The sequence below is a fragment of the Somniosus microcephalus genome, chromosome 5 (assembly GCF_052327205.1).
Source record: "Somniosus microcephalus isolate GS21.2 chromosome 5, FLI_Smic_1.0, whole genome shotgun sequence".
Classification (NCBI taxonomy): domain Eukaryota; kingdom Metazoa; phylum Chordata; class Chondrichthyes; order Squaliformes; family Somniosidae; genus Somniosus; species Somniosus microcephalus.
Genome location: NC_140991.1, coordinates 101,574,373 through 101,595,722, shown reverse-complemented (window position 1 = coordinate 101,595,722; position 21,350 = coordinate 101,574,373). Strand labels below are relative to the sequence as shown.

At 45.3% G+C, this 21,350-nt stretch overlaps 1 protein-coding gene across 1 annotated transcript in view; it reads right to left on the bottom strand.

Moving 5' to 3' along the window:
* Window positions 1-21,350, bottom strand: part of hecw1b (HECT, C2 and WW domain containing E3 ubiquitin protein ligase 1b) — a 773,289-nt gene that overhangs the window by 511,849 nt on the left and 240,090 nt on the right. The window contains exons 5-6 of the mRNA XM_085988048.1: window positions 14,249-14,324; window positions 3,280-3,449 (exon numbers count right to left, since the gene is read on the bottom strand). Coding sequence (XP_085844174.1) covers window positions 3,280-3,449; window positions 14,249-14,324 — 246 coding nt within the window. The remainder of the gene's footprint in view (window positions 1-3,279; window positions 3,450-14,248; window positions 14,325-21,350) is intronic.

The window sequence follows — 21,350 nt, the reverse complement described above, 5'->3', positions numbered from 1 at the left end:
TGCATTCAGGAGCAAGTGAATTTTTGAAGGTGTGATAAGTGATAATTACTGCCAAACAACCTCTCTGGCCCTGAAAATTAAATTTTATAAGTGTAGAGTCTCATTCCTTCAGACTTGAATTAGTGTTGGAGATTTTTAAAAATTAAAATATTTTTTTTTTACTTTTTCTGTAGGTCTCTTTTATATATTTTTTTATTCGTTCATGGGATGTGGGCATCACTGGCAAGGCTAGCATTTATTACCCATCCCTAGTTGCCCTTCAGAAGGTGGTGGTGAGCCGCCTTCTTGAACCGCTGCAGTCTTAATCCCATCTTTCTCTCCCAATCTTTATTTCACTTTCTGTACATGATCTTACATTGAATTAAATCTAATTTATACTTCCTGGTTTATACTTCCTGGTTTAGATTCTGCGTGTCTCAGTGAGGATTCTTCAATCTGATTGGTTGAAGAGCCTCGCTCACAGACGCCACAGATCGAGGGCGCCGCGCTAGAATTGATCTCTAAATAGCGCAAGCTGCCACTCAAAAGCTTGCCAAAAGTTTGTGGGCAGATGTCAGTGTGATGAATGGTGACTACTGTTCCATTTGTCACTGACCGCAAAATCCGGGCCAATATTATACTACTCGTCACATGTTCTCACATACCTCTAGGTCATATGCCAAGTTCACCTAGATTATCCTGTCATGTTATGCCACCGCTACCATGTTCAGTATGCCGACTGCATAACGACTTAAGGCTGTAATATAATTTTGGGGTTCCACTGATGTTTACATACCACTGGAGCTTTACTCTATGTTTCTGACTGGTTTGCTCAATTGAATTACTTCCTTGTAAAACATCTATTCTCTCACATTTATGCTGTCAGTAACAGTATTACCAATAATGGAGAAAGAGAGACTTATCTTGTCATCACCAGATGATAGCACAAGGTGGTGCTCATCTCTGTTTCTACTGCCAAGACCTAGGAGTGTCTGAAGGAATACTTATGACAGTGTGGCAAACATTGTGCAGTCACTGCAGCCTCCTCTTCTCCTCCACATCCTAAGGTGGGGTTGATCATTTTATGCACAATGGAAAGTGGAAAGGCTGGGTGAACCCTGCCAGAATTCAAACCTTGCACTTTCTGACCCTTAGTCCAGCGTGCATGATCCATAATAACAGAGCCTTGAAATGATGCTGCAACAGATACCAACGCTTAATATGTTAGTCTGAAACGCCTCTCTCATCCATTTTAACATTTATTTTAAATGGGTTTGTGTTTCTGTTTAGATAGCACAGAAAGGGATTATAGGCATTTTAAATGTTCAGATTTATTAACCTTCAGCAGAATTTCAAAACTAGAGCCTTTTTCTGCATACTATTTTGATATAGAAAGAAATAACTTGTATTTATATAGCGTCTTTCATGACATCAAGATGTCCCAAAGTGCTTTACAGCCACTTTTTGAAGTGTAGTCACTGTTACAATGTAGGAAACGTGACAACCAATTTGCACACAGTAAAGTCCCACAAACAATGATAATGACCAGATAATTTGTTTTTTAGTGATGTTGGTTGAGGGAAAAATATTGGACTGGCAAATTTGCAGAGCTCTGTATTAAGTACACTGGATGGCTTCAGCTTCCTCATTTATTTATTTTTACTTGTTCTTGGGATATAGGCAATGCTGGCAAAGCAGTATTTATTGCCCATCCCTGGTTGTCCTGAGGACATTATTGGCTGGATTTTCTCAGCCCCGAGCAGGCAGGCATGGAGGCGGGACTGCCAGTAAAGTAGCAGAAAGTGCGGGCGGATAACAAACCCGCCCCCATCCTGCCTCCGTGCCCCTTTGCCAGGAGGCGGGAAGATGTGCTGCTTCAGGTCCTGTCTCCTGGAGGCGGGAAAGGGATTAAATCCTTTTAACTGCCTGTTAACAGGTAGTTAACAGACAGAAAAAAGGATTAGTGCCATTTTGCCTTCTCAGGTGAAGGCTTCCCGACCTTGGAGAACCCCGTCGGGTTGGAGGAGACGTGAAGGAGATCTGCGGGAGTCGGAGGCACCTGGAAGTAAGATGTAGAGGTGAGTGATGGATGCAAGTGTGGAGTGGTAAGTATGCAAGGTGAGTGATAAGTGTTTAAAAATGTTCACTTACGTTGTTTTCTTCCTACAGCCTTCATCCACCCTGGATCGGGAGACCTGACATCTTCCTTGTCGATTTCACAGACTGGCTGTTGGATCCTCCGAACCAACGGCCATCTGAAATCGACAAAGTTGAAAGGTTTGGTGAGTCCTGAACACAAGGCATCATCAAACTACAGAGAATGTCAGTGTTTGACAACTTCACAGAGCTGTGAAACACTGACATTTCTTCTTTCAAGAAGTCTTGACAGATAGGGCAGCACGGTGGCATAGTGGTTAGCACTGTTGCCACACAGCGCCAGGGACCCGGGTTCGAATCCGGCCTCGGATGACTGTCTGTGTGGAGTTTGCACATTCTCCCCGTGTTTGCGTGGGTTTCCTCCGGGTGCTCCGGTTTCCTCCCACAGTCCAAAGATGTGCAGGTTAGGTTGATTGGCTATGATAAAAAAATTGACCCTTAGTGTTAGGGGGATTAAATACGTGGGGTTACGGGGATAGGGTGGGATATGTGTTGGTGTAGGGGTTACGGGGATTGGGAGGGATATGTGTCGGTGCAGGCTCGATGGGCCGAAATGGCCTCTATCTGTACTGTGAGGTTTCTGTGATTTCTGTGATAGCACTTCAGACGTTGACGTGCTCTGTCAGTGACTTCCTCCCTAATTGGCCTGCTGAGCCCGCAGGGCGGGCTTAACAAGGTCAATCAGGGGAAAGTCCCTCTGGTTGGTCAGACAATGATGGAGGCAGGACATTGACATGACAAGCAGCAGTCCCGCCTCCAACTCATCTCGATTGAGAAAATCCAGCCCTATGAGTCGGCTACGTAGTGTTGGATTGGAGTCATGCGTAGGCCAGATTGAGTAGGGGTGACAGATTCCCTTCCCTGAAGGACATTAGTAAACCAGTTGGGTTTGCACAACAATCCAGCAGCTTTCATGGTAATTGTACTGGTTAGCCCACAAATTAGCATAAAAATGACCATGAAAGTTGCCCAACCCATCGTCAAAATCCAATTGGTTAAAAAATACCAAGCTGATCTCATCACATTTCTTCAAACGATAATGAATCACCAAAGTTTCCAAGATCTTGGTTCAGTTTACAGAATTATCTGTTTTGTGCATGAAGAATGCCCCCTTCCTCCTGATATGTATCTCCCTCTCCCTACCTCTCTCTGCCAGACAGGGTTGATGGTGTTAAAAGTAATCCCGGTGCGTTTCTCTTGCCCATGGTGTGGTAATACGGGGAAGATGCTGTGTTTTCCTGGCTGGATGGAAATCTTCAGGTAAGGATCAGGGTTAAAGAACATCCCCTTCTTCAGACCAACAGCTTGAAAACCTAACCAAGGTAAGCAAAAAAGATTTATAAATATGTAAAAGCATGACATCTGTCCAAGAAACGTCAGAATTTTACATTGTGGAAGTAAACTGATTGATTGCAGAGTAGGGTCACCAGCTGTGAATTTCCAAATATTTGAGATCTAAGAAATAATCATGATGTTCACATCAAATGACATTCACAAATTAGCATCAATGAGGAACTGAAAATAACATAGCAGTATTAATTCAGAAAACGTGAGTTGCATTTAGTACGGAGGATCAATTTACTGTACATCAACATTACAGATGTTTTAGAGTTTCAGCACAGTGAAACCAGTCTTAAAGAGTGCTGTCTTTGTGAAGAAGTACTTGGCAAAGCTTTTTTTATGTGTTTACAAACATATGTTAAAACAGGATCTAAATGTACATTGCAATATATGCCCATTACTTCTTGTTTTAAAGAACAAGAGTATAAGGAGAGAACCTCCTGAAAAAGGTCAGTCTAAAACTACATTAGTAAATTATGATTTATACTCATATTAGGAGATGACCAAGAAGAGCTGATGTCTATTCCCAAGTTGACCATTAAGAACATAAGAAATAAGAGCAGGAGTAGGCCATTCGGCCCTTCGAGCCTGCTCCGCCATTCAATGAGAGCATGGCTGATCATCGACATCAACTCCACATTCCGGCCTGATCTCCATAACCCTTGATTCCCCTAGAGTCCAAAAATCTATCTATCTCAGCCTTGAATATGCTCAAAGACTCAGCATTCATAGCCCTCTGGGGTAGAGAATTCCAAAAATTCACAACCCTCTGAGTGAAGAAATTCTCCCTCATCTTGATCTTAAATGGCCTACCCCTTATTCTGAGACTATGCCCCCTAGTTCTCAATAATGGTTAAGCTGCAATTAGAATGTTATGTCCAGTTTTGGGTACCCTACCTTCGGAAACTTGTGGAGAGGGTGCAGAAGAGATTCACTAAGTTGATGAGAGGCTTTAGTTCTGAGCAGAGATGGTAGCTTCATTTCAATATGTTAACGCTGTCTTGATGGCATAATTTAAATGTTCCCAACACTCACACCTAACTCCAATTCATCTACGCACCTATATAAAATGTGTTTGGGAGCCTTTGTGACAATTGTTGTGGCACCTTAACTGTGAAGGTCACAGTAACCTTTAATTTCTATGCCTCTGGGTCATTCCAAAGTGCCACTAGCGACATCACATATACTAGTCAAGCTGCCGGAAATAGATCTATAGAGCATGGGCTAGAAATTCATCTACTTACCACCAGTCCGTAGCGCCATGAAACGGTGAAAAAATGGCAACCACTGCTCTTTCACCAGCTGGCGGGGGATCTTGCGGCGGACGCCATTTTCCTCCGACCCTTCACGCTGCCAGTAACTGGCAGCACCCAGGAAAAAAATTAGTGGCATGGTGATGTCAATCGGTGCACAATGCCGACTTAACGTCACCACTCCGAACTTCGACACTAGCACTGAATTCAGCGCTGGGTCCTAAGGATGCCAGGTAAACGTGGCATGTAAGCAGGCATCAGTGGTGATGTCAGCACCTCTTAAAGGGACACACACATCTTTCAGGTAAGTTTGAATTTAAGCTTTTGGACTGGATTTTTTTGATTTTATTGAAGTAGTGGCTTGCTGCAATACATGTTAAAACATTTTTAAGTGTGCAGGGAGTGCTGCTGAATGCTTGCAAGTCCTCAGATGGTAAAGAAAAGCCACTGAGAAGACAAAAAATGCTGCAATGACTCAGCAGGTCAGGCAACATCCGTCGAGAGTTCACGTCGCAGATGCTGCCTGACCAGCTGAGTATTTCCAACATTTTATGCTGTCATTTCAGATTTACAGCATCTGCTCGCAGGGGGAAGAGGAAGACACAGAAGAGGAGGAAGCCAAAGAGGTGGAAGCAGAAGGAAGGATGCAGCCCGGTAAGCCCCATTCTGGCCGGGATATCCAGGATGGAATCATCCGCCTGTGGTACCAGTGTCCACAACCCCAATTAACCTTTCCACATTTGTCCCACACCTCACCTTCCCTCTGTTACTGACCATCACAGTGTCCTCTTGGCCACAATGCTGAAATAAAAGCCACCACAAAGTAAACCTTCCAAACCCACTTTATACATCTATCCATCCAATATGACATCAAGAAATCAACTCATTGCCATTATGCATTCTCTTGTGGGTGCCTTCGCCTATCCTACTGATGTCACGCAGTGCTACCCCAGTGGCTGCAGCATGGCTGGTGGAAGGCTGCTGACTTTCAGTGGGGGACACTGCAAATGGTCTTGCGGGTTGACCTTGAGCAGTTGGTGGCTGGGAGTGTCAAATCAAGTGACAGTGTTTCTTATTCTTCTTCTTCACTCTCCCGCTTCTTTGTCAACCACTGGCTGGGCAGGCTGCATTTCTTGGGTGTGTGAAATGAGGAAGGCACAAAGTTAGGGTTGTGGTGAGGGGAGGGCGGAAAAGCAAGAGGTGCATGCCACAACGAGGATAATGTATGAGGATACCAGCATCTTTTATCCTTTCAGCCCTGCCACTGGTCAAGGGCTCAGCCATGTCCCTGCCAAGAATGGTCAGCACGGTCTCCTCCAAGGGGGTGAGGTGAGGCTAGGAATGGGAGATGTGCCTTGTGATTGGTGAAGATCGTTGGTAGGTGAGTGATTGGGGTGGGGGTCATGCATTGAGCAGTGTGCGAGGCTAGTTGTGCAGTTGGTAGGAGACAGCTTTTGAAGATGCATTCACTGACCGTGACCAGTGGTCTGAGGTCATGAAGCTTCTTTGGGCACTGGAGCCAAGTTGTGGGGTGACACTGCTGACAGTGACAGCTTCGGTGATGTAGTCCCACATCCTTCTTTCTGGAGGGCCTCCTGGCCCCTGTGGGTAGAGGACATACCTTGCAGTGTTGACCCCTGCACAAAGCTGGAGTGCTACGTGCGAGACCCCGGGTGCCCCTTCCCTGGCTTGCTGAGCCATTTGTGTTAGTGCTGAAGCACTTTTCCCATTTTTTGAGTTTCGGAAATGAATTCAGCTTTAAGAACTGAATAATCACATTTGGGTCTTCTTTTTCCACTGCATTTTAATTTGTATTAGTTCTGTGTGCATTGCCCCTTTAATTTATAGCCCTTTTAATTGCCCCCAATTCCTTGCGAGCTCCACAGCCTCGCACCCAGAGGGTATGTGAAGCTCAAATGCCACTTCAGAACAGGAACTTCGCATCGGAGGTCTCCACAGAAGGTTAGCCTATTCCACCGATCTCCAGCACCCCCCCCCCAGACAAATTTATTCTCCTTGGCGTTGTGGCCATTTTCAGCGGCCGTTAACTCCAGTTGCTGGTGACACTGGGAACTTTCGTGGCGAACACGAATTTCTAGGCCCAAGTGTCTAACAAGAGAGCATCTAACCACCTCCCCTTGATCTTCAGCGGCATTACCATCGCCGAATCCCCCACCATCAACATCCTGAGGGTCACCATTAACCAGAAACTTAACTGGACCAGCCACGTAAATACTGTGGCTACAAGAGCAGGTCAGAAGCTGGGTATTCTATGGCGAGTGACTCACCATCACAGTTAAGATGCCACAATAACTGTCACAAAGGTTCCTGTATCGACTTGTAGGTGGGTTCAATGACGACACATTCATGAAAGAGATGTCTTTTTATCTAAAGTTTGTTCAACTCAGTTAACAGCATTACAGGAGACACCATCTTAGAGATCTATCTAAAACGAAAGTAAAACTAAACTGCTTGTCTCTCACATGCCCTCTGCTGGTCAGGCATAAGTAATCAATCAGGCAAACATGCTGGTAAGGCATCATAATCAAACAGGCAAATACCATCACTATTTGCTGATATCATTACATCTCCCTTTCTTAAAACAAAAGTATTTTACTTTTATCTAACAACATGTTTTCTTTGTATTACTCTTCATTTTAACTGTAACACTTAATTAACTTACATTATCATTATCATTATCAAGGTTTTTTAACCTTGCTTTGTGTGTTCACATGAAATATGTCAATACACTAGAACTTGAAGAAAGAATAAGATAACATTACTTCCTTCTATAACAATAGTCCTTAAATTTGCTCAATGAGTCTCTCAGGAGGCTTCACGTGTCTTGAGGATTTTCTGATTGATTGTCCTTGAATCTGAGTTGTTGCCTCAGATGATGGTTTCTCAGCTGTGTGATCAGGTTGTTCAACAGTATCAGTCTTTTGACCTACTGTGTGATCAGGTTGTTCAACAGTATCAGTCTTTTGACTTGCTGTGGCTGGTCCCATGAGAAGATCTCGACGATTTCTTCACAGAACAGCACCCTCATCTGTCTGAATGGTGTATGAGCTTGGTTGAACTTCACTCAGGACAGTTCCCTTCTGAGTCCATATGTTTGTTTTGTCTTTGAACCTTACTTGGTCACCAATGTGGAGTTCAGGTAGGTTTTGTGTTCCTCTGTCATAGTAGTACTTTTGCTTTTCTTTCTCTTGTTCTTTGAACTTCCTCGCTTTCTCCCCCTCTTTTGTTTTCAGGAGGTTCTCTGGGATGGGTAGGTTTGACCTTAGCCGACATCCCATAAGGAGTTGGGCTGGTGACATACCACACTCGAGCGGCGTTGTGCGGTATACAAGCATGCTTTGGTAGAAGTCAGTTCCACTGTCTCTTGCCTTGTACATCAACCTTTTCACTGTCTGGACTGATTTTTCCACTAGTCCATTGGACTGTGGAAAGTGAGGACTTGACGTTGTGTGGACAAAGTCCCACTCTTTAGCAAAGTGTCGGAAACTTGCATTGTAAAACTGGGGTCCGTTGTCTGTGAAGACCTCGCTTGCCACACCATGTCTGGAGAATATGGCTTTCATACATGTTATCACAGCATCTGCAGTGGTGGTGTACAGTCTACAAACCTCTGGATACAGGGAGTAATAGTCTGTGACTACAAGATAGTCCTTCCCTTGACATACGAATAGGTCAGCGCCTACCTTCTGGTAAGGTCTGTCTGGCGCTGGGTGTGGCTTTAGTGGTTCTATCGGATTGCTTGCTCGATATTTCAGGCATATTGTGCAGTTTGACACCTCATTTGTCACATCTTGGTTGATTTGTGGCCAGTACATCACCTCTCGTGCTCTTTTCTTACACTTTTCGATTCCCAGATGTCCTCCATGGATCCTTTTTAGCATCTCTTTTCTCAGACTCTTTGGGATAACTATTTTACTTCCTTTGTAGATGATGTCTTCGACCACTGATAGTTCCGCCCTGCAGTTCCAGTACTCTGCCATGTCAGGTGAGCAGTCTTGCTTCATGTTGGGCCATCCATCCAAGATGCTTTTCCTCAGTCGTCTCATTGTTTCATCTTTGTTTGTCTCAGTCTTTATGAGCTCCATTTTTGCATCTGCTATGGGCAGTGCACTTGTGATCATGTCCACGTAGGCGTTCACTTTTTCATCCATTTTGGTGTTTGCGGGCTCACTTGGGTCAACAGCTCTGGACAACGTGTCTGCTGTATACATCAGCTTACCCGGTGTGTATGCAACATTCAGTGTATAGCGTTGCAGCCTGATCATCATTCTTTGTATTCTAAGCGGACAGCTATTTAGTGGCTTTTGGAACAATGCAATCAAGGGCTTATGGTCAGTCTCTACATTGATTGCTTGTCCTGCCACAAACTGGTGAAATCTTTCACAGGCGTATGTGATGCTGAGCAGCTCCTTTTCTATTTGAGCATATCGCGTCTCCGCGTCTGTCATTGAGCGCGATGCATATGCAATAGGTTGCCAGTAGTCATATTTTTGCAGAAGAACGGCACCGAGCCCACTCTGTGATGCATCTGATAATATCTTGATGGGTCTCGCTGGGTCATAAAACCTCAGAACTGGTTCCTCTGTGAGCAGTTTCTTTAGATCGCTCCATGACTTCTCATGCTCAAGGTTCCATTCCCATACTATGTTCTTTTCAGTTAGTCTTCTCAGTGGTGCCATCTTTTCTGAGAGGTTGGATGTGAATTTACCCATGTAGTTGATCATTTCATTAAACCTCTGCACGTCCTTTTTGCATTGTGGCTTTGGCATATTCTCAATGGCGGACACCTTTCTGGGATCTGGTCTGATGCCCTCACTGCTAAGGATATCTCCCACGAATGTCAGTTCTGTCACCCCGAGCTGGCATTTCTCTCTATTCAGCTTCAGGTTTGTTTTCCTTGTTGCTTCCAGCACTTTTTTCAGTCTCTCGTCATGCTCAGTTCTCGTGGTTCCCCATACTATGATGTCATTCATTGATGTATCAACTCCCTCCAGATGCTCATAGATCATATGGATAGTTTTGTGATACACTTCAGGAGCTGAGGCAATGCCAAATGGTAACCTTAGGAATCTGTATCTGCCAAATGGACTGTTGAACGTGCACAGTCTTGAACTTGCCTCGTCCAATTTCATCTGCCAAAATCCTGATGATGCATCTAACCTGCTGAAATACTTTGCATTTGCAAACTGTGACATGATTTCCTCACGTGTAGGAAGCTTGAAGTGCTCTCTCTTTATTGCTCTGTTTAGATCTCTTGGATCCAGGCAAATTCTGAGCTTTCCATTCTTTTTGTCCACTACGACGAGGGAACTCACCCACTCAGTTGGCTCATCTATCTTCTGAATCACGTTCAGGCTTTCCATCCTGTCCAACTCTGCCTTCAGTTGCTTTTGAAGAGCAAACGGAACTTTTCTGCATGGATGTATAACCGGTGTCATACTTTTATCTACTCTGATCGTGTGTTCTCCTGGAATGCAGCCTAGACCCTTAAATAGGTCGTTGTACTCTTTCATGAGTTCATCATAGACTCTCTCTCCTTCGCTTTCCACAACGAGGACTCTCTTTACCAGGTTCAGTCTCTCACAGGCTTTTAAACCTAGTATGGCTTGCACATCCTTTGGCACCATGATTAATGCTAGCGTGTGCTCTCTGTCCTTGTGTGTTACTTTGACAATGCGTCTTCCTTTCACTGATATATCAGTACCTGAGTATCCTGTCACTTTCACTTTTATTCCATGTATCTTTGGTCTGGGTCTAATTTTCTTAAAATCAGTCTCTGATATCACATTAACTTGTGCTCCAGTATCCAATTTAAATGGAATATGTATGTCATTCACTTTTAGTGTCAACATCCAGTCTCTTTTTTCTTTTTTGTTTTCAGACACAACATCTACATAGAACTCCTCTATCTCGCTTTCATCTACTGCATGGACCTTGCTTTGTTGCGCTTGGTTCTTACAGCAATGGGCATAATGGTTGTTTTTGTTGCAACTATTGCATTTTTTACCATATGCTGGACACTTTTTTGGTGTATGCTGTGTACCGCATCGACCACATGACTTTCGATTGCCCCTTTCATTTTTGTTCGCTGGCCACGCCTCTTTTTTCACATTGGCGCTCTTTTTGTTAAACGGTTTGTGTCCGTTCTTACTCACTGCACCCACGTTGCAGCTACTGTCACTGAACAGCTCCTTTGCCTGCGACTTCACAGTCTCTGTAACCCTACACAGTGCTATGGCTTTTCCCAGGTCTAGATCTTGCTCTCTTAGCAGTCTTTCCCTTAGACCATTATCTGGAATACCACACACCAGTCTGTCTTTTATCAGCGAGTCTGTCAGTCCCCCAAATTCACATGTTTTGCTTCGGTTTCTCAGTTCAGTCACATACTGATCAATAGTCTCACCCGTTTTCTGTACACATGTGAAAAATCTGTGCCTCTCAAACGTCACGTTACGTTTAGGTATGCAGTAGGCCTCAAACTGTTCCATTATTTTATCTAGCATCATTTTGTCTCCATCAGCAGCGAATGTGAAGTTATTATACACCTCCAGCGCTTCATCACCCACGACATGTAAGAACACTGACGCTTTCATTTTATCACTTTTCTCGTCAGCTCCGATTGCTGATAAATACAACTCCAAATGTTGTTTGAACCTCCTCCAATTTTCAGCCACATTACCTGTCAACTGAAGCTTCGCCGGTGGGTGTAAACCTTCCATTTTTTCACTTCGTTAGCTATTCTCCAATGGTAAGCAACGATGTTCTCTTTTGGCTTGCTAATATGTGGAGAGCTGATTTAACTTCAGATTTTTCCTCTTCATCTCTTTCAATCACTTCTGACACCATGTATCGACTTGTAGGTGGGTTCAATGATGACACATTCATGAAAGAGATGTCTTTTTATCTAAAGTTTGTTCAACTCAGTTAACAGCATTACAGGAGACACCATCTTAGAGATCCATCTAAAACGAAAGTAAAACTAAACTGCTTGTCTCTCACACGCCCTCTGCTGGTCAGGCATAAGTAATCAATCAGGCAAACATGCTGGTAAGGCATCATAATCAAACAGGCAAATACCATCACTATTTGCTGATATCATTACAGTTCCCAAACACATTTTATACGGGTGCGTAGATGAATTGGACTTAGGCGAGTGCATCGGGAACATTGAACTTATGCCATCAGGACAGCATTAACATATTGAAATGAAGCTACCATCTGTTTTACGATGGAGTTTCCTGTACTCATCAAATTGAGCACTGGAAATTTGAGAGATGCCTTAAATGGGCAGAGATCCTGACTCCCCAATCCCTTTCCACCATCTACAAGGCACAAGTCAGGACTGTGATGGAATACTCTCCACCTGCCTGGATGAGTGCAGCTCCAACAACACAAGAAGCTCGACACCATCCAGGACAAAGCTGTCTGCTTGATTAGCACCCCATCGACCACCTTAAACATTCACTCCCTCCACCACCGGCATACTGTGGCTGCAGTGTGTACCATCTACAAGATGCACTGCAGCAACTTGCCAAGGCTTCTTTGGCAGCATCTCCCAAACCCACGACCTCTTCCACCTAGAAGAACAAGGGTAGCAGGCGCATGGGAACACCACCACCTCCAAGGTCCCCTCCAAGTTACATACCATCCTGACTTGGAAATATATCACCGTTCCTTCATTGTCGCTGGGTCAAAGTTCTGGAACTCCCGACCTAACAGCACTGTGGGTGTACCTTCACCATGAGGATTGCAGCGGTTCAAGAAGACGACTCACCACCACCTTCTCAAGGGCAATCAGGGTTGGGCAATAAATGCTGGCCTTGCCAGCGACGCCCACATCCCGTGAATGAATTTTAAAAATGCCTTGTTTACTCGAGTTACCAATTTCATCTCCTTCTCTTGGGCAACTGGCAACAGCATAAGAGAGCAGTGCAATTTTACCGAATGACAGGATTTCTGAAGGTCCAGGGGGGTTATAAATTGCACCCATTTAACCTTGCATGCTCCATTGCACAGTATACAGCTCATTTGCAACCATTAGCACCAGATTATACACGCAATGCTTCAGCTCATCCAAATCTCTGCTGCCTATACTGTATCCAACACAACCACCACTCCTCTGTGTGCTGACCTACATTGGCTCCCAGTCACTCAACGCATTCAATTTAAAATTCTCACCCTCATGTTTAAATCCCTTCATGGCCTTACCCCTTGTTATCTCTGTAAACTCTTTGTTCCTCCAACTGTGACCTCTTGGTGCAACCCCCCTCCCTTCACCCCACCATTGGTGATTCTGCCTTCAGTGACCTAGGCCCCATGCTCAATAATTCTATCCCTAAACCCATGCTCCCCTCCACCTCCTGCTCCTCCTTTAAGATCCCCCTTATAACCAACCTCTTTGACCAAGCTTTTGGTCACAGCTCCAAAACTTTCCTCTTTTGGTTTGGTGCCTATTTTTTTATTACACATATGTGAAAGCTTTGGGATATTATTCTATGTTAAAGGCACTATATATGTGCAAATTATGGATATTGGATAAATTAACATTCACTGACTGGCTTCCTCATCTGTAATTAATTTGTGATCTGGCGACCACTCAGATGAATGGTGTTACAAGTAGGGCAGAAGCAGAATGCCAGCTGAGAGAATTTCAAGTTCTAGTCTAATAAAGAAATCTAAATGTGGGCTGTAACAAAAAGGTGCCTGGAATTTCTGTGGGCTTCTCTCGATCTCTCACCTTAACAGCGGCAGAAACTCTGGAGAAATGGCAGAAACAGCCATTTGTGCCATTTGTCCAGATATTTTGCCGAGATCGGGAGAACTCTGTAGAAATTTTACCCCAGGAATTTTATCAAAGGTCAGATTCCTTTTGTGGCCATATATTTATTGTTCTATTAACCTCTAAGTTAGCTGTGCTCGTGGATGTCAACCCACTCCAGTTCTGAATAAAAAAAAGAAAATTGCATTTGCCTATATTACTATTACTTTCAATATTAACATTTGATAGATGTACATATTTATTTATATATAAATAACTAACACCTACAATGAGCTATGCTGATAGCATCTTTCTTTACAATCAATTGCACATAGTCGCAAAATAAATTGTTCATATTACAAGTTATAATGATCAGAAACTAATGCAATCAGGTAAATATATTTTTTTCTTAATATTACATTGATATGAGGTAAGCTTGTAAACTGGGCAGACTTCACAATTACTAACTCCACTCTTTTATTTTTTTTGACATTTCAAGGCTGATGGCATATAGTACTAGAATGTAAGGAAGGATCTGCATAGGTGGCTGCAGAGATAGTGGATGCATTGGTTGTGATCTTCCAAAATTCCCTAGATTCTAGAATGGTCCCAGCCAATTGGAAGGTAGCAAATGTAACCCTGCTATTCAAGAAAGGAGGGGGAGAGAAAATCTCTACAAAGACAATCGTTGCTCTGAGGTTGAAGGTTAGAGGTGGGTGTACTTTAAAGATCACCGTACCTGACAGTGTAAAACTGATCAGTCTCCGACTTCCCTGACCTTGAACAGCTTCTTCATTGGAAATTGTTTTAAAAACCTGCTCGGGAGAAAAAAAAGAAAAAATATATTCAATAACGAGATTCTTCCTCAAGGGACTCAAGGCACAGAAAGTAACGAAAACTCAAATGAACAGATAGAAACCAGTGAAAAAATCAGCAGTGTGCTCTCATTAGGAAAGTATTGATAATGCATTGAATGTCAAATCCTGCCAGACGAATGGGAAGAATCTCTGCCAACGAGTTACCTCAACAAAGAAATTACAAAGGAAATGAAATCCTTGGTAACAAAGATTATCTGAACAGAAACAGAACACACATTTACTAGAGTATACAATGATCTGTTTAGCTGAAGACATGTTATTTAACCTTTTGAATGTTGTACTTACGTCAATGTACAGTCAGGACCATCCACATAGCTATCTCCACAAGGCTCAAGTGACTAAATGGGCTCGATTTTCATTGAGCCGTGGAGTCGGGCTTGGAGGCATGCGGGGGGTTAAAATCGCAAAAACTGGTGAGCGGAACCCACCCCTCGCGCCTGGTTCCTGACTCCGAGCAATTTTAACTAAGGCGTATCTGATGGTCCAGACTCCGTCCTGCATCCAACAGGCGGGACTGGTCTTTAAGGCCCTTAATAACCACTAAATGGCCCCTATAATCCTATTTTAAAAGGCCATTGCAAATTTAACCCTTTTCCCACGTAAAACACGCCTGGTGGGAAACACGAATGTGAAACCTGGGAGCACTATTGGATTGCTGACTATCAACTGCAGGTCAACCATTAAAGAGGAGATTTGATCAGCCATCATTTGCAGGTGACAGGACTTAAGTGGTCTCAGGTCTGGGGCAACTTTTAGAAGGCTTAACCATACCTGTGGAAGGTTGGAGCCTCACAGCCATCTCCAGTGTGACCTGGGAAACCCCTCTCGCCACCTTCACTCAGCGCTTCCTCAACAGAGGCATATACCAGAAGCATGGGAGCCATTTATTTCCTTCCCATCTGGGCATTAGAGGAAATCGAGCACCAGCCCTGGCACCAGCAGAACCAGGAACAATAGCAGCACCAGCAACAGCAGCAGCAGAAGGGGCCAGCACCTGGAAGCCCGTCGGCGCAGGAGATACCCCCCAAACAGGGTCTACAGATGCAGGGTCACCTATCTCAACATGTCTGAGCAGCAGTGCCAAAGGCGGCTCCGACTGTTGCGACAGGTAGTGACTGACATCTGTGCAATGCTGCAACAAGACCTGCTGCCCAGAGGACCAGGTGGACAAGCATTACCAGTGGCCGTCAAAGTCACCACCGCACTCAACTTTTTTGCCTCAGGCTCATTCCAGGGATCAGCAGCAGACATCAGCGGCATCTCCCAGGCGACCGCACACACTTGCATCACGCAGGTAACCGATGCCCCCTTTGCCCTCGCGCACAATCACATCCATTTCACCAAGGATCGAGCAAGTGTCACGGCGTGAGCAGTTGGATCAGCTCATCTGGCAGGCTTTCCAAGGGTGCAGGGTGTCATTGACTGCACACATGTGGCCCTTAAGGTACACCATCGCAATCCAGGTATTTTTGTCAACCGCAAGGGCTTCCACTCCCTTAACGTTCAGCTGGTGTGTGACCACAAGAAGGAAATTTTGCATGTTTGTGCCATGTATCCTGGCAGTTGCCATGACTCCTTCATACTGGGCCAGTCTAGTGTGCCTCCGCTATTCAGGCCGCTAGACCAAATTAACGGATGGCTACTTGGAGACAAGGGCTATCCCCTGAGGACTTGGCTAATGAGGCCGTTGAGACCATCCAACGATGCTGAGGAGAGCTACAACTCCAGCCACATGTCCACCAGAGCCATAATCGAGCAAACCATCGGTTTGCTGAAGATGCGCTTCAGATGCCTGGATAGATCAGGTGGAGCCCTGCAGTACTCAGCAGCCAGGGTCTCCAGAATTGTCGTGGTTTGCTGTGCACTTCACAACATGACACAGCGCCGTGGCTTGCAGATTCCTGAGGACCAAGTGGCTCCTCACATATCCTCCTCAGATGAGGAGGAGGAGGAGGAGGAGGAGAGCGAAAACGACCATCCTGCAGAGGCCGATCAACCAGCGGCAGCATTATGCGAGAACATTGCTGCCCGGGATGCAAGGAACGCACACATCCTGGCCAGATTTGCTTAGCCTAGTCAATCAAACACTTTTGCCTCGCAGCTTCTTAACAGAGCATTGACAATGGCCAAGAACCAAAGGATTCCTAGCACTCCGACCACCATACTGACAGTTGCAAGTATATCTAAGGCCTCAATGTGGAAGTCCCAATAGCGAAATGACAGATGCCACAACTGCAACATTTGCCATCAGCATTTTTATGTACAATTACGACGTGATGGCATTTTTACACTAAACACAAAATTCCACCCAAGTGACTACCCTTGTGACTACTTGTGCTTTATCTTCCTCTTGCGCGTGCTCCTACATAGTGCTTCCCTGTGGCTTCAGCAGATGTGGAGGCCCCTTGCTCACTTTCCTGCTGCTCCTGTCTCAATACCTTTGGCGGGCGTCCTCTGGGATTGCGAGCCTGTGAGGGCTCATCAACAGTCTGCTGCTCCTGCGGCTGTGCAGGGGTTGAGACGCCTATCTCACTTGGGTGTGGACTCCGGTGGGGCTCTAACCGAGGGCTCTGCAGTGGCATGGAAGTGTGAGCGCTTGGAGAGGAGCCCCCACTTCCTTGAGGTATGCCACCAACCTCCCTCTCATGGGAGAGGTCCCCCTCAGCGCCTGCAAGTAGCTGGAGAGCACTTTGCTGCACATCAGAGGGGCCATGGGGACCCGCATCTGCAATGGCAGTCCTATTCAGAAGGACTTCCATGAAGGTCTGGTTTCTCTGTTCAATAGATGCCCATCGCTCCTCAAGAGATGTCATTCTATTCTGAACAATGACCATGTTTTCCATACCCTGGCGACTAAGCTCCTCCATGGCCATAACCCTCCTCTCCTCTACCGTAGCCATCCTCTCCTGTACGGTAGCCAGCCTTACCACGGAGGTAGCAATCGTTTCCACGGAGGTAGCCACCCTTTCCGTGGTGATGCGTTCATGCGCCAATGACTCTACAAAGGCTCTGCTCATGTTCGCTATGGACCCCTCCATTCACTTCACACTTGCAGCAACCCTAGAGACAAAACCTGCCAGAGACTCCTGCATCTGTGCCTGGAGTTCCATCACTTCTGATCTTATGGATGGACCCAGAGGCAGAGGGTCGACATGCTGCTGAGCCGAGCTGGCAGAGTCCTGCTCCCTCCGACTAGGACTCTCCACTGCTGTCCCTGTCTCCATAATCTGCTGATGCTCACTTGTGAGCTGTGATACATCAGGTAACAACACTACTCTCTGTCCCCAAAGTCCCACCGAGGTGTGGATGTCTGCGCTGGTGCTTGGTGCACTGAATTCTGCTGATGCTGCACCCTCAGAGGTTGCAGCTTCTTCTGAGGAGTCTGGCTGCTCAGCCTCTTCTTCCTGGCTAGGGGGGATGGATGCTTGTGATGGTCCTGTGGGGGAGTAAAGGAAAGTGTCAGAGATGTGATGCAAAGGCTACATGCACATAGCTTTTTGCAGATGCTCATAAGTCCATCTGTTAGAGCTTCACAATCATTATCAGCGACTCATGCAATGTCAAAGAGAGAGATGGGAAACTTTTCTGTCACCAGCTTGCTGTGTTCCACCCGTCTGTCCATCCCCCACGCGCGAATCATCCTCAATGCCCATAATTTCCAGGACGGCCTCCTCCCAGGGGGTCAGGTGGGTTAATGAGGCTGTCCCTCCTCCTGTCCTGGCTCGCTCTCTCTTGTTGTGAGCTCTCTTTTCCTGCAATGAGGGAGACAATTGGAGGTTGAGTGAGAATGAAGGAGTGAGTGTAGAGATTGCATAGCATAGATACTTAGAAGGAGACAAAGATGGAGTGAGGTTGCAAGACCAAGGGCCCTCCCTGTGTGTTGTCAGTTGTGTTCAAAGCATCAGTGATAGGGAGTGTGAGGGCTGCATGGTCGAATAGTTATGTGAATGTGAGCATAGAGAGAGAGGGAATGGGTAAGGGTGCATGGATGTCAGTGTCAAGTGGGATGTGGAGGAAGAGATTGCTAAAGCTAAGTGCTGTTGAGGAAAGGCAATGGGGATCAGATTGAGGGTGATGGGAAATTCATACTCACTTTTCCAGTGCACTGAATGTCATGAAATCTTTTCCTGCACTGTATCCAGGTTCTGTGGGTGACTCCCAAGGAGTTGACCTCCTCAGCCACCTGCATCCACACTGCCTTGGTCTGAGTGGGAGGCCTCTTCCTCCCTGTTGGCCCTAGCCCCTTCCACTAATGCCTGCAGTGCCACCTCGTCAAAGCGAGGAGCTGATCTTGCCCTCCCGTTTGTCATTTTTGCTGCAGCTCCCTCAAACTGCACACTCAAGAAGCTTGGCCGTCTGCAGAAGAAGCAAGGTTTGCTGTGGACCTTAAATGCAGCAGCAATGGTGACGTCATCGGAGGGGACTTTCCGTCATGAAAAAACCCATTTGCAAAGGCTTCCCACACATTGGAAATCAATTGGCCACTTAAGTTAAAATTGCATCAATCTCCCACATCCATTCATGTGGGAAACACGAAATTCGGATAACACGACACCAGCCCGCACCTGAGTTAAAATCCAGCCCAATGTATATTTACTGAAGGCGAAGCGGGGGTTGGGGGAATGGGGAGGGGAAATATGATACAGATCTTCAAAATAATGAAAAGTATAGATGAGGTGGAAGTAAACAAGCTCTTTATCTTGGACAATGAGTTTGAGGACTGGAGGATAAAATTACAACTCTCACAAGCTTCAAACAAATTGCATTTATACAACACTTTAAAAGTAAAAAATATTCCAAGGGGCTTCACAGATCTGTGCAAGGAAAGTCAATGCCAAACCAAGGAAGGAGAAACTAGGAGGAGTGACCAAACCTGGGTCAAAAAGATGGGGTTCCAGGATGGTTTTAGGGAAGTGAGTGAGGTGGAAAGGTGGGATGGTTTAGGGAGGAATTCCATACTGTAGGATCCAGGCTGCTGAAGATTCTGTCGCCAAGGATTGGGTGAAGGGGTTGGGGTGGGGGCGTAGGTGAAGAGAATAAGAGATTTGAAGAAAAGAATGGGGATTTTAAATTTGAGTCATTGGTGGACAAGGAGCCCATGCAGGTCAGTGAGGACAGGGATGATATACCACTAGGACTTAGTGCAGGATAGGATAAGCTGGAGATTATGGAGGTTGGAGAATGAAGTTTTAGAACCTTCTTTTCCTATAGCACAGTGGACATGTGGAACACATCCCCAGAGAAGGTAACTGATTCCAGGTCAACCGGCATCTTTAGAAATGAGCGCCATCAATATCTGTTGAAAAGAGGGGTTGAGAGTTCGAGATATTATCAGGGGAGGTCAGGGAAGGAAATGAGTATTTGCTAAAGTAAGAGCTCAGCAGGTGATCTGGGTGGAGAGTCCAGGCAGGGCAGGCTTTATGGACTGAATGTGGCCTTTTCTGGCTCTGGATTTTTTAATGTTCTTTTTATTTGTGTAAATGGTTAACTTACAAGTGACAAGACTGCACAAAGGTTAAGCTTAGCCCCATAACAGTGATCATATCACATGAATGAGCATGACATATGTGATTCATAACACCTGTAATACTGAATAATTATTTTTGATATATTTTTCAGAATACAATAAACAATTCAACAAAGTGGTGCATGGAAATATATGCATTATATATTAAAAATGTTGAGTGGGTTACAACATCCCATTTCAAAACTTCTATGTCATGCTTTATCTATGGACAAACCCATTATAAAAATTTTAGCTGTAGTATCAGTTACACCTGAAGGGTATATAGGGATTTCAATGTTAAATATCACATAACGTTAGCTGTTAAAACAATAGCTAATAGATGGTATACTGGGAGTTCATGGCCGAGTAATTCCGGGCACAACGCGTGAGTAAGGATGGTGTACTCACGCGTGTGCCCGGAGGAATTGCCGGTTTTCAGCATGCACAGCGCATGCGCTGAAAACCGGCATTTCCTGTCCTCTGACCCAAGGGGTTAAGAGGCTGAACACGTGCGCGGTATCGGGCAGCGCGTGCGACTTGGATTTCCTCTATTTTTAGAGAGTTGCGCGTGTGTAAAGGCTTCCGGTATTTACGCATAGAAAAACCACACGTAAGTACTTAGTTTTACAGGTAAGTGGTCTATTATACAATTGAGAATTTTTTTTCCACAGGTTTGTTATTTTTAAAGAATTTACAGTAAGGTAAGTTTAGTTTTAGCCCCGATTTTTTATAATTTTTTTTTTTCAAATTTTAAAATTATTGTTTAAAATAGTTTTTCAGAGTTCTTTATGGTTCATTTAAGTAGTGCAATGTTTTTTTTAATTTTCTTTCAGGTTTAAGTAGTGTTTTGGGGCCAGGAATTTTCATGAGTTTGACAGCTCTTACTGTCAAACTCATGAATGAACTTTTGCAACCTCCCATTGGTTGCCCTGTGCTCACGTGATCCCAGCCGGCTCATCGCACTAAGTACGCCGCTGGGTCATGCACGCACAGCGCGGCAGTACCTCAAGCGGGCCAGTGAGAGGAAATGCAATGCGGGCCAGAATTAAAATGTCAGCGCGCCGGGTAAGTGAACATCGGGGGCTTGCACGCGCGGCAAGCTCCTGATCCTAATTTCAGGGCCCATGTTACAAAAAGGTTGAGTCTGCATGCAGTTTCAGGCTTTGTCCAGTGAGTGTCACTGTTGAACAGCCTAAGGGGGAAAAATTGGTGAAGGCTAACTTCAGCGCCCTGAAAACGTTAGAGCCCCTGCGCCGTAAAATCAGTAGTAGTGTTCCAAGCAGGAGGCAGGTCACTACAAGAAGCACTGCCCATCCTTCCTGGCGCACCACCACTAAATATCGCAGCGCTACGTGCAACAGCGATTAAACGGGAGGGGTCTAGCGCTGCGTGCACCGGGGCCCTGCTGGACTACCGGCGAGCGGGGTGCCAGGAAAGCAGCCTGTCACTCAAGAGGA